A 17,757-nucleotide genomic window follows, 5' to 3' on the forward strand; every position below is an offset into this window, starting at 1 on the left:
AGAGAACACAAGGTGGCGGGGGTGGGGCAGAGGGAAAGGGAAAAGCAGACTCCCCGCTGAGCAGAGAGCCCAATGCAGGACTTGATCCCAGGACCCCAAGATCATGACCTGAGCCAAAGGCAGACTCTTAACCTACTGAGCCACCCAGGTGCCCCTGAAACATAACTGTATTTTAAATAACCAGTAGTGATAACAAAGTAAATACCAGCTTGATACTAGTACTTTATGAGAGTCTGGTGCCAGTTGAGACATAAGCATCACGCTTCTAAACCATTGTTTAGCTCCAAAAATAAAGAAAGAAAACCCCACCGACAGCTCTGAGTGGTGTGCAGGGCATTTACGACACTATTTCCTAAGACTGGGCATTCTGGAAAAGCCCAAGATCTCCACTGCGCCAATGGAGAAATTCACGGGGTATCTTAGCTGTACGAGTAAATGTGTATGTCTTCCTTCTCTCAGTACCTGAAAAAAAGGAATCTAAATGGATGCATTTCTGGAAGCCAGTGCGCTAGGGACCACCACAATACCCTCATGATGGAACTCCAGCAGAAGACAGACCATGGAGTTGAAGTTTACCACGCTTTTCTGGAGCTGGACCTCCATGGGGTTCTAGGTTTCTGACCAAAGCACCCTGACCATCCTTCCATCCACAGCCACATGCTATCTAGAGGAGGAAAGCATGCACCCGCGAGCAGGGCCAATGCCCCTGAGGTACTTTACCTTGTTCTGCTCACACACATACTGTATCCTCAGAGTGTCCATGGCTCTGATCATGGCTTGCATGGCGGTGAATATGTTTTGGTAAACCAGCTTCGTGAACCCCTTTCTATCTTCATCGCTGTAACCGGACCCATGGATGATTCTCATTTGCTTGATAAAGGTGCTTTTGCCACTTTCACCAGTTCCTGGTAAGACAACACAAGGGGGAAAACACAGTCAGTGGTCTTTGAAAGGAGCACGCTGAAAAAGAAAGACCCTCCTGGCCATGTTGGTCTATATTATGAAGAATAGGTTGATTGGGTGAACATGAACTTGGAAAGGGCCTGCCAGTAGTATAGTAGTAGTATCCTAGACACCAGGCAGAGGGGTCCCTATCTTCTACCCTGTGCTTTAGAAGGCCTGATGTATCTCTCACTCTCCCTCTCTTACTCTAACACACACACATGCGCACACACACACACAATTTACTACAGGTACATGAGTGTCTCTGTGCCTTGGAGTAATTCTAACCATCATCTCTTATAACTAACACCGTCTTGACCCCAGGGAACTGCTTCCCCACATCCCTTGTCCCGAGCTCCTTCTGACCATAGGCAACTATGTCCAAATGTTTGAGGGTTTCATCACTGCCAGTACAGCAATGGCGGTGATGGAGGCTGCCTCAGAGCTCAGGGAGCATTTGAGCAAGAGACAGAAGTCTGATTCACCTGCTCATTCCCGTCTTTCAGATACATGAACACAAATGATCCTTGCACAGTCAATCACCATCCCCAGTTTTGCCAACTGTCTGTATTCTTGTTCCTCCTCTCATTTCACTTTGTAGTTCAGGAGCAACTCCAAAGTCACAATCCCTGCACATGGCACCTGAGGAACAGTTTATACATCAAACCATTCCTACTACTCTAAATTGGAAGGGATGTCCAGATATGATGTGTGAAATATGATGCCAGGACTTCATGTTAGTATCAGACCGAGCTATTGCATGAAAAGACAATGAGAGTTGTAGTTTAATGAAAGAGATTGATATGATACAACTGAAATATTTTCTAACATTTTCTGTGATAATTTATTGTACCTAAAATGAATATAATGTTACATGTCAATTATATCTCAATAAAAAAAGATAATTTATTGTACGAGATCCCATTACCATGTTTGCTTTCTCGCTCCTCCTGCAAACTCACAACCACAAGTTATGTTCTATTTGGGGTCCATTTTCGAATCTCAATATTGCTTTAAGGATTTTGTAACAATTCAGGTTGGTGTGCCCCAAGAAGGGGCAAATTCCAGATTGAAGTTAATGACAACCTAACTCACAACTAAAATGATTTGAGACAAATGCTAGCTTTGAATAGATGAGTTGTACAATAGTCAATATATTTAACAAAGCTATTGCCAAAAAGTTGTCTCAGTATTTCTGTAAAAAGAACACAACTTACATGAATATCTTAATTAAAATATACTTGTTGATTTTTCTATAAGGGCAGCAAAAAATTGTGGAATAGAAAATGGTTAATTAGGGACACCTGGGTGGCTCAGTGGGTTAAGCTGCTGCCTTCGGCTCAGGTCATGATCCCAGGGTCCTGGGATCGAGTCCCGCATCGGGCTCCTTGCTCGGCAGGGAACCTGCTTCTCTCGCTGCCTCTGCCTGCCTCTCTGCCTGCTTGTGTGTACTCACTTGCTCTCTCCCTCTCTCTGGCAAATAAATTAAATCTTTAAAAAAGAAAATGGTTAATTAAAAAATCTTTACTATTCACCCATATCTCATTGACCCCACAGAATACCCAGACAGTGCAATGATAGATAAATTCAATAATCTCTGATACTTCGCTAACCCTGAGTCACATAAAAACCATAGTTGTACACATCTTTTTTGACATTTTAGTTATGAAGACATGTTCATCATGGTAAGAGGATAGAACATATTGATAGCAGTTCGTTAACTTGATTATAATCTGTAACTATCTGAACTTATAGGATGTGGGTCTCTGTGTGGACTCTACAGGGGCCTTGCGAACATCAGGATATAGGGCCTATCACAAGAGCCCTGAGAAGCACTTAGGAGACTTGCTCAATTTCTCCACATGGATAGTTGAGATACACCTGTTTGTGTTTGATAAGAATTTTCCTTACAAGAAAAATGTTCCTTTAGATTAACCTTTTCAAAACACAAACCTGCTTTTCTATCTCCCCAACCTCACTCAGAAACCTCAACAGCTACCCTCCCAGCCTGCTCAGGAAGAAAGACAAACCTCCTCACTATGGCCACCATAGCTGTGCGGTCTGCCCCCTCGGTCTTCACCGGCCTCCTCTCACATGGGCTTCCTTCCATCCTCTGCTTTCTGGCACACTGGCTTCTTGCAGAGCTTCCCTTCTCACCACTTTGGCTCATGCTCTGCATGTTCCTGGAATGGTCTTCCTTTGTCCCGCTCACCTTGGCTCTTGGCCTGGCCTCCCTCATGAAGTCAGGTTCCCCAACTGGAAGTTCTCATGGTACCAGTTGTAGCACATGTTCTGGCTGCACTTTTGCCCATTAAAATCATTCTCCACTTGGCACGCATCTTCCCTGCCAGCCCCTGAGCTCCATAACGGGAGAGGGTGGCCATGTTTGTTTTTACTCACACTGTCTCCCCTTGTGCCAGGATAATGTCTGACAATGGGCACATGCTTAATAAACTTTTAAATTACTTTAAATTGTGGTAAAATAGACATATGATTTACCATCTTCATCATTTTTAAGTGTTCAGATCCTAAGTGTTAGTACATTATAGAGATTATGCATTGTATAATCTCCAGAATTCTTCCTCTTGCACATGCATTAAACAACTCCTCCTGACTCCCTGCTCCAGCTCCTGGGGACCACCATTCTACTTTCTGTCTCTATGCATGTGACTACTTTAGATACCTCATAAAAGCAGGGTCACATCAGTATCTGTCTTTTCATGTCTGGCTTATTTCACTTAGCACAATGTCCTCAAGGTTTGTTCAAGATGTTGCATGTGACTAGATTTCCTTCCTCTTAAAGACCTGAATAATATAGCAGTATTTTTTGAATATATAATACTAATTAAGGATATACCCAATCTCAATTACCTCGATACTACAGGTATGGGCCACAGGGTAGGTTATCCTCTCTCAACCTCAGCTCTGTGAGTGGCATGACTTCAACCACAGCAGGAACCTCCACAAAAAGTGGCCAAGCAGGAGGCTTACCCTGATTCTCTGTGACCCTTTCTGGGTTACTCCTCTTTCCCAATATTGGCAACTATTTGGGTAGTCACTGTGTGGCTGCTATTTTATACAAACGAAGTCCTATCTTCTCGCAGCCAGCCTACGAGGTTTGTACCGTCACCTTTGTTTTACAGATAAAAAACAAACAAACAAACAAACCTGGGGCTCACCAGGTCGATTTCCATCGACAGATGAATGGATAAAGAAGATGTGATACACACACACACACACACACACACACACACACACACACACACACAGGAATATTACTCAGCCATCAAAAAGAATGAAATCTTGCCATTTGCAATGATGTGGATAGAACTAGAAGGTATTATGCTAAGTGAAATAAGAGAAAGACAAAGACCATATGATTTCACTTGTATGTGGAATTTAAGAAACAAAACAGATGAACACAGGGGAAGGGAAGGAAAAATAAAATAAGATGAAAATTGAGAGGGAAGCAAACCGTAAGAGATGTCTAACTCTAGGAAACAAACTGAAGGCTGCTGGAAGGGAGGTAGGTGGGAGGAAGGGCTAACTGGGTGATGGACATTAAGGAGGACACTTGATGTAATGACACTGAGTGTTATAAGCAACTGATCAATCACTAAATTCTACCTCTGAAGCTAAAAAAAGGAAGGAAGGAAGGAAGGAGGAGAGAAGGAAGGAGAGGAGAGAGAAAAGGAGAGAAAGAAAGGAAGAAAAAATGAAAGAAAAAGAAAAGGAAACTTTGGGCTCCAATTAGTTAAGTGGTCTCTGCAAAACCATACCATTAGCAAGAGAAAGACAGGGCTTTATTTGATCAGACTAATGACAGACTCTTGTCAGGGAAAAAAGTCAGGGTCATGACCAATACGACTCAGCTCTACTGGTCTAAGGAAGACAACTGTGAGGTTCACAGCCACACACTGAACCCAAGCCCCAGCAGAGCCGCCATCTTGCAAACACACGCTGCCAGGCTCAAGGAGAACCTTCCAATAAGTGAATGTTCTCACAAGCAGCCTCATTGCTACCTCACTTCACCTCCAGAGGCAGAAAAGGTGGATGCTGTCTTCCTACGTCAGAGATGGGGGAACTGGCTGTGAGTCAGCAAACAAGGTGAGGTTGGGGCCAATGGAGAGCTTGGGGCTAGAAGACAGGCTGCTGATGCCTCAGCCTTCAGGTTCACCAAAAGCATCACCTCCCCTGAAGGAACTGTTTTCCCTTCCATCCCCTCAACAGTCAGGCCAGGCTCCTTAGAGCTCTCTAAGCGCATGGGACACCCCGGTGCCATCCCATAATTTCTTGTTTGCAGATCTCTCACTGCTGAATCCAGCAAGGGTAAAGCTTGAGAGTCACACATTTGGGTACCAAGAATATTGCCTGCGACATAGTTAGCTGCCCATCAACGGATGGCGAAATGCAGATATGAATGGAACAAATGTGAGAAACCAGTTTCTTTTAGAGGTCTTGTATCATGGTCAATCACATAAATACAAAATATGAATCGTCTAGAGGACTGCAGTGACGACAGGTGCCCCTGAAGCTACCATTTCATGACAGCTCTTGGCTGCCCAAATCACATATAATAACGTGAGGACCTATGGGGACGTATACTGGCTAAACTTGGTCCCAAGTCCCAGATTACATTACATCTCTGCTCTTACAGGATCCTGGGGTCCCTGAATCTCCTTTTGTCTATAACGCTGCCATGCATTCTTCTGTTCCATGCCAGCAGGGTTGACCCATGGTCCAGTGCTCCCTTATCCCAAGCAAATACTAATCCTTCTGCATTTTTAGACACCATGAAGCTGACGTCAAAGGAGAGATTATGTAACTATCTCAAGACAAGCTGTGATTTTGGCCCTGAGACCAGAAAGATGACTCAAGACTCAGCCCAAAGTTCTACCAAGGTAGAGAACCTTTTTAGTTATAAAAGACATTCACCTACAAGAGCTTAAAGCCAACCCCATCACCAGCCTCAAACATAGAAACAGTTTTCAAAAGTCGTTGACTTTTTCCTTTTGGACAGGGAACATTTCAAAAAGAAAATGTTAAAAATGATTTTAAATGTTCATTTTAAAAAGATATAAACTTATGTGATAAATACCAGTATTTTTAAATACCAGGATTTTTAAATATTCTTCAGTTCTATATTGCGGTTATTTGGAAAATAAGAAACCAAACACGGAGCAAGAAAGGCCAGGTTAAAGGCAAAAAGAGAGGCTGAAAGACATGTTCCACTGGCGGCTGAGGTCCAGAGAACAGAGTTTCAGGGTGGCAGGTCCATAGCCTCTCACGTAAGCCACAACCCAACCCAGCTAGAACCTTCTTTGTCCAAAAGGGAAAATGAAAATTAGAGAGATTACATCGTTTATTTAATCTTTGCCCAAGGTCGCTCAGCTTGGAAGTGTTGGGTCTTGGGTCTAAATTCAGGTCTGTGTTGGTATGTGTCTTTCCCATGATAACACCATGTGCTAGTTTTACACTGAGCGTTTCTCCAAATAAAAGGTCAAGTCCCACCCTCGTATCGTTTTAAGCACAGTCTTGGTCTGGTACTGACACTGCAACACTTGGGGCTTTATCTCGAATCCTTCAGAGCTCTGCTCTAAGTGAGATGTTTCCAGCAGCCGATGAGGGCCACAGAGGGGAGAGAGGTGGGGGTTCTCTGTGACAGCTGGGACTGGGACCAACCAGAGAAACCAAGAACCAAGGAACCAAGAAACTCAAGCCAAGGATCTGAGCTGACTTTCCTCATTTGTTCTCAGCAGAAACTCAACACTTATACACGGAGTGCAATTGTTCGTTCTGTTCAAGTAAACAATCTAAAGGATATGATTTTTAGAATGAAAATTACTGGTGACCGGAGGATTAGGTGACTTAGCTTTTACCTCCCATTTAATCGTGTTTTAGGTTTTGGGTCTGAAGCTTTGTTTCTTGTGTCTTCATGAGGACTTTCTCTGGGGTTCCCCCACAAAATCACCATGCTACAGCAGATAGTGAGGACAACGGGAGCCCTCACCCTGAGTGCAGCTTTTTATTTTATAGGGAGGGGGAAAGCCTTCAGTTGGAAGGTGAACTTTGGTGTCGGGCTACCAAGGGATTCAATGGGAAGTGACAAGGGAGAGTGGAAGAGGGGCAGAGGTGGGGGGAGTGGAGGAGACCACAGACTGGAAGGACTTTCACTTCTGGACCCAACGCTATTAAAACACCAGATGGGTAAAGGAATAAAACTAATTCCACTTCTAGATTCTGTTCCAAATATTAATAAAGGAAATGGCTCTTTTCCCCATTTAGTTTTTACTTGTTTTCATATTTCGAGGGAAAAACAAAACCAAAAACAACCAACCATGGTTATAAGTACTTTTAAACTTGCATTATGTTTGAGGTCACCATCATCCTACTACAAGAGTCCTCTGTAATGAAATCAGCGGATTACGTCTCAGTAAGGCCCTGTGGCCAGTAACAGAATCCCCCCAGAGGTTCCAGGACCCATTCTCTCGTTCTCTGGCTCAAACTGTGCCTCAAGTAAGGCTCACATACTCCCCTGAGTCTCTCACTGTTAAGCTCTGTCTGGGCTCTCTGCCTTTCCCCAGCCCCTTAAATAGGAGTTATTTCCTTTCCCAGAATAGCCACTCAGAGTGGTTAAACTGAACAGACATAGCTTGCTACTGCAGCATGCTTGGCACACACCATATGCGTTCATTCTATTTCATATAATTTATGTTCTATTTCAAGTTAAAACTCACCCCTATAGGCTTTTTGCTTTCTGTGGGTGAGGCAATATGTACCTTCGACCTTGTGGGGCCGCAGGCTATCCTACAAGACCCCTGCCGCTGGCATTTACTTCATCACAATCTCCCAAAAGCCCATCATCTGCATATCCGTCTTGTGATTTTTTTTTTTTACCCATACTCATATACCACCTATATGATTTTTTATTATTTAGAAGAAATTTTTACTCAAATAAGTTTGTTATGAAAGGAAACATGAATATTGTAAGTGAAAAACCAGTGCCGTTTGCCATGATTAATCTAATTAAAAGTATTATAACAAAGTAAGCCTACAGCAATATTCCAACTAAAAACATCCTGCCTAGCAGTGATCCAGGTATCACATTTTGGTAAATGATACACACCAATTATTATCTTCTTTATATGAAATTTGCTTTTTTACTTAAAGGAACCTCCCCCTCTTTTTCCTCTAGAGACTTCTAGAATCCTACCCATGAACCTCATCCAAATGCAAAAACAAAAACAACCCCCACCCCCCCCCCCCAAAAAAAAAAACCCCGAGGGTTAAAACTCATGTTACTGAAAAGGGGCCAACAAAATGCCTCAGCACTAAAATTCTAAACTCTGAGATTTGAGTAAGCAATGTGAGACTCAACTTTCAGCTTAATTTTAAATACAGAAAAGCTCATGGGAAAAAGAAAAAAAAAAGTTGCTTTTTAGGAGCCAAGAGGGAACAGAGGCCAAAGCAAAATAAATCCTTTGCAAGTGAAGACCAAGGACATCTGAACAGTAAGCCAATTGTTCTGGAGTTCACCTACAATCTTTTGTAAAGACAGCCTCCCCAGGAGCCAAAGCAAGGAGCTGATAAAGCCTTCTTAGATGGGCAGAGCCGTCTCCAATATTCTGGGATGTTTTCTGAAACCATCTGTGAGAAGCCATTGTTTTTTAGCTCAGCTTTACAGAAGATAAAAACAGAAAATAGAAATCAAAACATTTGAATGGAGACAAAATTCTGGAGGTTGGTATAAATGGTCTGAGACCTACAGGCAGACGAGGGTGTGGACCTACAGAGGTGATGGGCAGGTGGGCTCTGTAGGGCCTTACTGCCCTTATTTCTCTGCTCTCTCTGGAGCCTTAAACACAGCATGCAGTAGGAACCTAAGGAACCCATATTTCTAAAGGGTTATCTGTTGACTAAGACAAACAGGATGATCATGATTTTCAAAAAGCAATAGGAAGTAGGTTTGTCTGGCTAAGAGAAGGTTCAGGACCTGGATGGGTCTGTTGAGTAGACAAAGCCCCCCCTCCCCCCACCAAAAGGAGCAGGTGCCCTGCAGCTTGCCCTTCCTGGTGAGGATACCAGGGACCCGGGGCCAGCCAGGCAGGGAGGCTCAGGTTCTATAGCATGGTTTTCTGGTAGTGGGATAGATGAGTTAAAAAATTCTTTACATAAAATTGTTAGGCAGGAGCAGCAAGGAGTCCTGCCCAGGGAAAGTGTCTCAACTTGGGGCTTTCTGGCTCCTATAACTCACAGCCGACCTTGGGAAGCAGCCACCCCACATAGTAGGAATTTCTGCACCTGTGAGTGTTACAGCCCTGGTGCTTGTTGTTCTCAAGATACCGATGGATGACCGCATCTGGCTGACATTGGGGAACATTCCAAAGGATTTCTCACTGTGACAATGGAATGAATGTTTGTGTTCCACCAAAATTCATCTGTTGAAAACCTAATGCCCATGATGATGGTCTTAAAGGGGCCTTTGGGAGGTGATTAGGTCATGAGGATAAAGCCCTCATGAATGGGATTCATGCCTTAATCAGAGAGACCCCAGAGAGCTCCCTCACCCCTTCCACCATATGAGGACATAAGGAGAAGTCTGGAACCTTGAACTGATTGCTCACCAGAATCAGACCACGAGGATACCCTGATCTCTGACGTGTTGCAAGAACCTAGGAATATCCATTTTAACCACCACTCCAGGAATTTTAACACACCCAGGCCACAAACACTTCAGAAAGCACTTTCTCAGGTCTTTTCCGAAGGCGCCATCCACTAACACAATCTACCTGGGACAGGAATGCTCAAGATTTTATATCCTATTTGATTTACTTGGTGGGTTTTTATACCAAACTGCAATTTAATTTCTGCATAAATAAAATATCCCCCACGGGAGCTTTGTTTTTCAATTTCTAGAGGGAAAACACTTTTAGCGTGCCATAAAGATGCACTTATTCAAGTCAACCCTGTCTCCTTCTGCCCAGCCCCCATGTCACCATCACAACCATGTCACCTTCTCCAGCTTCTGTGCTTGCAAACAGAGGAGGTGCTAGTTTTCACCATAAAAGGAGAAGCAACAATGTTCCACGAATAGAGAACTGGAAACAACTAAAGACAGGGTTCATGGCCGCACTCTAAACAGAAGAGGGGAATACAGGGCTTTTGAAACAAAAAGGGGAAGCTGCAAGAAATTAAGCGAGGAGGTTCAGTAAATAATTTGAGATTTAAAAAAGTGACAATGAAACAATGGGGGAATTCAAAGATGCCTTGTATTTTATAGTCTTTCTGTTTCACATTAACCTGCAAAATCATTTTTATTGACTCAACAAGAAGAGCAGGATTCCTAACAATTCCAATGGCAATTCCTGCCATTTTCCATCATCTTTGATCCTCATTTTGTTGAAGAAGGTATTTAAGTTCAAACATGACTTCTGAGTTCTTATATCAAGGCAAAGCCAAAAGTCATGCTAACAATGTTAAGCACAAAGAATTTCTAAATAATTGTTTTTCTGATTTTTAAAAACCATGTACTTCTCACAGTTGTCATAAGTGTATTTCAAAGTTCAAGGAAATGGGACAAGGCTAATTTTTACTCTAAATTGAGTTATTTACCTACACGACCAAATTTCTCTAATTTGTTCTAAATGTGGTATTCTGGGCGCCTGGGTGGCTTAGTCATTAAGCGTCTGCCTTTCACATACAAATGGCTATCAGACACATGAAAAAATGTTCATCATCACTAGCCATCAGGGAAGTTCAAATCAAAACCACATTGAGATACCACCTTACACCAGTTAGAATGGCCAAAATCAACAAGACAGTAAACAATGTGTGCTGGAGAGGATGTGGAGAAAGGGGAACCCTCTTACACTGCTGGTGGGAATGCAAGTTGGTGCAGCCACTTTGGAAAACAGTGTGAGGATTCCTCAAAAAGTTAAAAATAGAGCTTCCCTAAGACCCTGCAATTGCACTACTGAGTATTTACCCTGAAGATACAGATGTAGTGAAAAGAAAGGCCATATGTACCCCAATGTTCATAGCAGCAATGGCCACAGTCACCAAACTGTGGAAAGAGCCAAGATGCCCTTCAACAGACGAATGGATAAAGAAGATATGGCCCATATATACAATGGAATATCATGCCTCCATCAAAAAGGATGAATACCCAACTTCTGTATCAACATGGACGGGACTGGAAGAGATTATGCTGAGTGAAATAAGTCAAGCAGAGAGTCAATTATCATAAGGTTTCACTTACTTGTGGAGCATAAGGAATAAAATGGAGGACATGAGGAGATGGAGGGGAGAATTGAGTTGGGGGAAATCGGAGGGGGAGAGGAACCATGAGAGACTGTGGACTCTAAGAAACAAACAGGATTTTGGAGGGGAGGGGGTAGTGAGTTGGGTGAGTGTGGTGGTGGGTATTAAGGAGAGCACATATTGTATGGAGCACTCAGTGTGGTGCATAAACAATGAATTTTGGAACACTGGAAAAAAAGAAAAAGCATCTGCCTTCGGTTCAGGTCATGATTCCAGGGTCCTGGGATCGAGCCCCGCTTCGGGCTCTCTGCTCATCGGGAAGCCTGCTTCTCCCTCTCCCACTTCCCCAGCCTGAATACCATCTTGCTGTCTGTCAAATAAATAAATAAAATCTTTTTTAAAAAATGGTATTCTTTAAAAATGCGATAAAATTTGTTTGCCTTGGTATTAACTGCTTTATGTCAGGAAAGAGTTGTCACTGATTACACGTCATTGATCTCTTGTAGGTAGTCCCATGATTCAGAGGTCTTCATTACTTACAAACATTATTACTGACCCTTCCATAAAGACTTACACAATTTCATTCTTTCTGTGGCAACAGGTCAAATGTGACACATTACACAGAATCCAGAAAAGTAACAGTTTACAGAAGTAACAGTATACAGAAGCTTAAGAATCAAATGCTTGTTAGTGACAAAATTCTCTTTTGGCAAAGGCCCTAAACACCAATTATTTTTCTCTAAAAATGGAAAACTATTCAAATAAACTCTATGGCTGACAGGTAAAATATTAGCAATTTCATTAGAAGTACAACTCATCTCACTTGGAAAGGAGGGTCACGGGATCGCTTTCTGCTCTGTGATTCTGACTCATCATTGGTATCCTTTCCAAAAAGACAAATTGTAAGCAACTTCATAAATAGTTTTAGAGTCTTCTACTGTTCACCACTCCTCCTGAAAAGTAACATTTTCCCCCTATTCTTACAGAAACATTCACCAAGAAGTCATAACACCAGGGCACAGATAAGACTTTGGCCTCTCAACTTTTGAAAGAAGAGAATTTTTTTTTTCCTTTTTCAAGTTTTTATTTCCATTCCAATTAATTAACATACAGTGTAGGGTTAGTTTCTGTTGTAGAATTTTTTGTTTAGACATTTTTTTTTTTTTTTTTTTACAGTAGGCTCCATGCCCAGGGTGTGACCCAATGCAGGGTTTGGACCCACCACACTGAGATCAAGACTTGAGCTGAGATCAAGAGTCAGAAGCATAATTGACTAAGCCATCCATGTGCTCCTGATTCAACACTTCTATACAATATCCAGTGCCTGGGGTGCCTGGGAGGCTCAGTCAGTTAAACGTCTACCTTGGGCTTAGGTCATGATCCCAGAGTCCTGGGATTGAGCCTCGCATCAGGTTCCCTGCTGGGCGGGAAGCCTGCTTCTCCCTCTCCTACTCCTCCTGCTTGTGTTCCCTTTCTCACTGTGTCTTTCTCTGTTAAATAAATAAATAAAATCTTAAAAAAAAAAAAAAACAAAAAACCAACAACAACAACAATACCCAGTGCCCATCACAAGTGCACTCCCGAATCCCCATCACCCAGTGAACCCACCCTCCCACTAGGAAGTATCAATCTGTTCTCCATGATTAACAATCTGTTTTCTGGTTTGCCTTTCTTCCCCTACTGCAAGTTCATATGTTTGGTTTCTTCAATTCCACTTGTGAGTGAAATCATATAGTATTTGTCTATGAGGAATGACTGAACACTCAAACAGCTAACACTACCTTGAGACTCAAGTGAAAACTTGTTCTTGCACAAGTCACCATCGTCTAAAATCAAACTTTTGCGCATACTGAGAAAGAGGGGAAGGAGCACAGCAAAGACAAAAATTACTTAGAAGAAATAAAAGAGAATGGATTTAAAAGAAAATGGCTTTAAAATCCATTGAGCCTTACTAAGAGCGGAAAAGGAGACAAGGTAACCATTTTGAAACACTAAAGCATCTTGCTAAAACACCAGCAACTCCCTGATCCACTCTTCTTTCCATCCCCTTCCAGCCCAAAGATACATTTAAATGAAAATAAATTGTTATTTAAATGAAAGTGCAGTTACATGTAGGGTCACATTAAGAATGAAAACTATATATAGCAGCATTATTTGCAAAAGCCAAGATACGGAAGCAGCCCAGTGTCCATCAATTGGTGAATGGATAAAGATGTGTATGCACGTACACATTTTGTATATATACATATACACATAATGGAATATTACTTAGCTATAAAAATGAATGAAATCTTGCCATTTGCAACACCATGGACGGAGCTAGAGAGTATAATGCTAAGTGAAATAAGTCAGAGAAAGACAAACATCCTATGATTTTACTCATGTGGAAGTTAAGAAACAAAACAAATAAGCAAAGGGGAAAAATGCAAGAGAAATAGTCAAAGCAAGAAACAGACTCGAAATTATAGTGAACAAACTGATGGTTACTAGGGGGGGGGGGGGGATGGGTTACATAAGTGATGGGGATTCAGGAGTGCACCTGCTATGATGAGCACAGGCTGTTATTTGGAACTATTGAACTACTGTATTATACATCCAAATCTAATATAATGCTCTATGTTACCTGAAATTACGAAAGAAAACCTTGAGTAAATAAAAAATAAATTAAAAAACACAAGAATTCCAAAACTGTAGGGCTTTAAAAGTACAGTACACTACTACTATGTTGGATGAAAGAAGTTAAAAAATTGTTCTCTTTTAGTCCTTCTCACCATTCTGGCAAAATATGGTATTAGTTTTACTCAGACTTAAGTAGACATGCAAAAAAGTATACAGTAGTGTTCAGCCCACCATGGTGATCAAAATATGTGAATTTACCTATGAAAGGTCTAAGAACAAAAGGGTTAAGTCACAGCATTACATTGGCAAGGTCATCAACCACTTAAAACTCAGGCCACATCACTTTGCCTTCCTTCTTCTCTCTCCCGCAGCGGTCTGCTCACATGTCCAACTCCTCCTCATGCTGCGCCAGCATCACTTTTTCCATGAATCCCCAGAATTCCCAGGTAGAAATGCTCATTCTCTTCTTCCTGTTATAACTATCTGTTTACCTTCCACTACTGCTGCATTTATCACAATATGTGTATGTTTACATGTATTCAGTAGTCTGTAATTTCCTTTAGATCAGGAACTCTCCTACCTTTGGAGCCCAGGACCTCAGACAACATCTGCCATATAGAGTAGATACTCAATAATGGTCTGAAAATTTGAAGAGTTTTCTAGTATCCTGTTCCTTAACATTCCTCGTCTGATCACCACACAGTCTTGGAATCTTTCCTACCATTCAATTCAGAAGGACCTCTCCCAACATACATGAAACACCCCATCCTGCTGTAATTCTCCTCTCAAGCCCCAAATCAACAAACAAGTTTGTGCCCACTCAACTCCCAAGTTCTCATCAAACTATATTATTGCTTCATTCTCTGAAAAAAAATTTTTTTTCCTCTCTGGTGCACAACTGTGACCCAAGGAAGATCACAGTCCAATTCAGGGCATGCTTAGAGTCATTTTGATCATTATTTTTGAGCACGTTGTCAGTACGTAGGCTAAGCACTAGTTCTAGGCCAATGACTCCATGCAAGCCGGGAAAGCCAACTCCTTGGTTTCCTTTCCTTTAGGCCAAGATCCCTCTGAGCCTCAGTTTCCCCAAAACTATTAGCTCCCGAATGGTTAAGAGCAAACATTAAGGTAATAATTTTTCAATGTGTGTCTTACTAATACCCAAAAAAGTTACTTAAATATGTATATATTTAATTTCCAAGGGACAATCTAACGATTCATAACTAATAACAATCCCCAGCCCCACTCATCAAGCTCTGCATCGGGAAACAGGTTTTTAAAACTATCTAGACTTCTCTTTCCAGGGTGGATTAAAATGACCAGAATGACCATATCTTCTAGTTACCCAGGACCCTCCCTAGTTCATACTTGTCATCCTGAGGTAATTATTCATAGCATCCTTTTTCATTCTCAAATGTGTCCTGGCTTGGACAATGAAGTATACGATCACCCTTAGCATAACTATCATACTGAGACACTTGACAGCACCCTCTGCCGTTACAACTCTATTTCACTACTTAGCCCAAGGTAAGAAAATCCGTCACCAACCAGCTTTTCCTTTTCATAAACTTCCACTCTAACAGCAACAACAACAAAACCCAGCTTTCCAGTAAAACAAACTTGTTTCTCATATTGGAAGGATATACTTTTGGCCTTTGCTATAAAATCAGGTCAACAATGTTAACCAACTAGGTGTCTTGTTACACAGTGGGAAAATGGATGCAAAAGAGGTCATTTCCACTCAACAAAATCCATATGTGAGATAGTGATTATCTCTATGAATTATATACATTTTTTCTATTAGTTATATCTGTTTCCAGTGACTTACTTATAGAGGAAAAGAAAAAAAAAGCTTTCTACCAAAAGCCAATTTGATGTCTCTTCCAAGGCTGTACTTAAACATATGAAAGAAATTGTTACTCTCCATCAACACTAAGTTGCCTTTGCTGTGATAATAACAAGGCTTAGTGCTCTAAGGTGAGGGGAAGCAATAAAGAATCATTTGGGGATTATTTTCATTTTACCCCAAGGATACAGACAAGCTCTTGAGGTCTTGATTTTGGAATGATGAAGGAGGCACTATGGCAAAATAACTATACCCAGGTGCTCATTTGGGGTTATTTTTTTTTTCCTGGAAATAAAGGTCCTATCTTCCTGAAATCCTAGATTTTTATTTATGTATTTATTTTTAAGAAGGCTCCATGCACAGCATGGAGCCCAATGCAAGGCTTGAACTCATAACTCTGAGATCAGGACCCAAGCCAAGATTAGGGGTTGGATGCTCAACCAACTGAGCCACCCCCGTATCCTGGGAATTCTAGATTTTTAATGTACTAGTCAACTGTGTGACCTTAGACCAATTACTTAAACTGTCTGAAACTCGTTTTGTTCATCGGTTAATGAGGGAGAATAATACCATTTCTGTCATCATTGGTTCTAAGAATTAAAGTTACTTTAATTCTAGAAAACAACATTCAAATATTAATTATTATGATATGTGGTGCTAACCCTGGAAGGAGAAAGAGGATATAGATGGTTTAGAAGACTGAATGCATCTGCAGGACAAATTTAGAAACAAAAATCATACCCTTTCAGACCAGGATGTTGGTGGTATTTCTAATAATGGAGACGTTAGGGAAGTAGTGCCTGTATTCATTTCCTAGGTTGCTATAACCAAGTACCACAGACTGGGTGACTTAGAACTATACAGATTTGTTCTTTCACAAAGGCTTCAGAGGGAAAATCTCTTCCTTGCTTCTCTCCTGGCTTCTGGTGGTTGCTGACAACCCTTGATGCTTCTTGGTCTGTGGCAGCTTAACTCCAATCTACGCCATTATCTTCACTTGGCCATCAGTCCTCTGGGTGTCTGTGTCCAAATTTCACTCATCTTATAAGGACACCAGTCATAATGGATTCAGAGACCACCCTAATCTGGTATGACTACATCTTGACTTGACTGAATCTGCCAAGACAGTATTTCCAAATAAACTCACATTCACAGATTCCAGATTCATCATGAACTGGGGGCACACAGGGTCAACTCAGCTACCTGGTTGAGAAAGGTCAGCACAGACTCAATACCCCAAGAAACTTGATATAATCATTATTGGTAGAGTTTTACTGAAATTTAAAGGATATTAGGGGATTCCTCCACATTTTCTAAACATAGTCAACCTTTTATATTTCCAAGATGAAAGGGAAAAGGGCTTTTCATTGTTTCCACTTGTCTTCATTACCATTTGGACTGTTGCTGGGATACTCAAGAATTTTCTCCTCACAGTTTTGCGCTGACACTTGTATTTTATGTATTTTATGTGAAACAACCTTCTTCACTAAATTTACTTTATTAGGAGTAAAGGCGGGTGAGCAATTAAGTTTCAGCATCAATGTGGCAACATCACTTTAATTTCATCAGCAATAACCCCAGAAGTTAGATTCAGTGGTCCGATCCCCTTATTTGGCCAAACCATTATTCAACTTTTTAACTTTCTATTTCAAAGTCTTTTGATAAGGCATACATTCTCTAGCTGAACACAAACTCTCCCACATTCTATCCCTAGTCCCCACTGTCTTATACCAGGTCCCATCACACATTTATTGTACCTGCTGGAGCCCTGGAATCCAGAGTTTGCCAGCCCTGAAGTCCATTATCTCTTAGAACCCACGGTCCTGAAACTGGCCCTCCCCACCCCAGCTACACCCTTCACTTTACTTCATTTCACCCCAAATCCCCTCACTTGGCAATTATGGGGCTAACCATTTTTTCTTGTTATTCAGTTGTTTTGTAATTATTCTCAGTCCAGCTTTTTCTCCCCCACAACGAGATTAAAAATAGCTTTGTATTTTGTATCCTCCCACAGCACCTAGCCTAACAATCTGCACAGAAGAGACATTCAAATGCATGCTTGGCTAAAAACCAAAGGGCCAGCAAGACAA

At 41.6% G+C, this 17,757-nt stretch overlaps 1 protein-coding gene across 1 annotated transcript in view; it reads right to left on the reverse strand.

The window, feature by feature from the left end:
* The window catches only part of LOC111153499 (G protein subunit alpha 14), a 189,820-nt gene that overhangs the window by 83,827 nt on the left and 88,236 nt on the right, over positions 1-17,757 (reverse strand). The window contains exon 2 of the mRNA XM_022512556.1: positions 721-905. Within this exon, the coding sequence (XP_022368264.1) occupies positions 721-905 (185 nt within the window). The remainder of the gene's footprint in view (positions 1-720; positions 906-17,757) is intronic.

Source organism: Enhydra lutris, unplaced genomic scaffold (genome assembly GCF_002288905.1).
Source record: "Enhydra lutris kenyoni isolate GAN:26980312 unplaced genomic scaffold, ASM228890v2 scaffoldscaffold33, whole genome shotgun sequence".
Taxonomy (NCBI): Eukaryota; Metazoa; Chordata; class Mammalia; order Carnivora; family Mustelidae; genus Enhydra; species Enhydra lutris.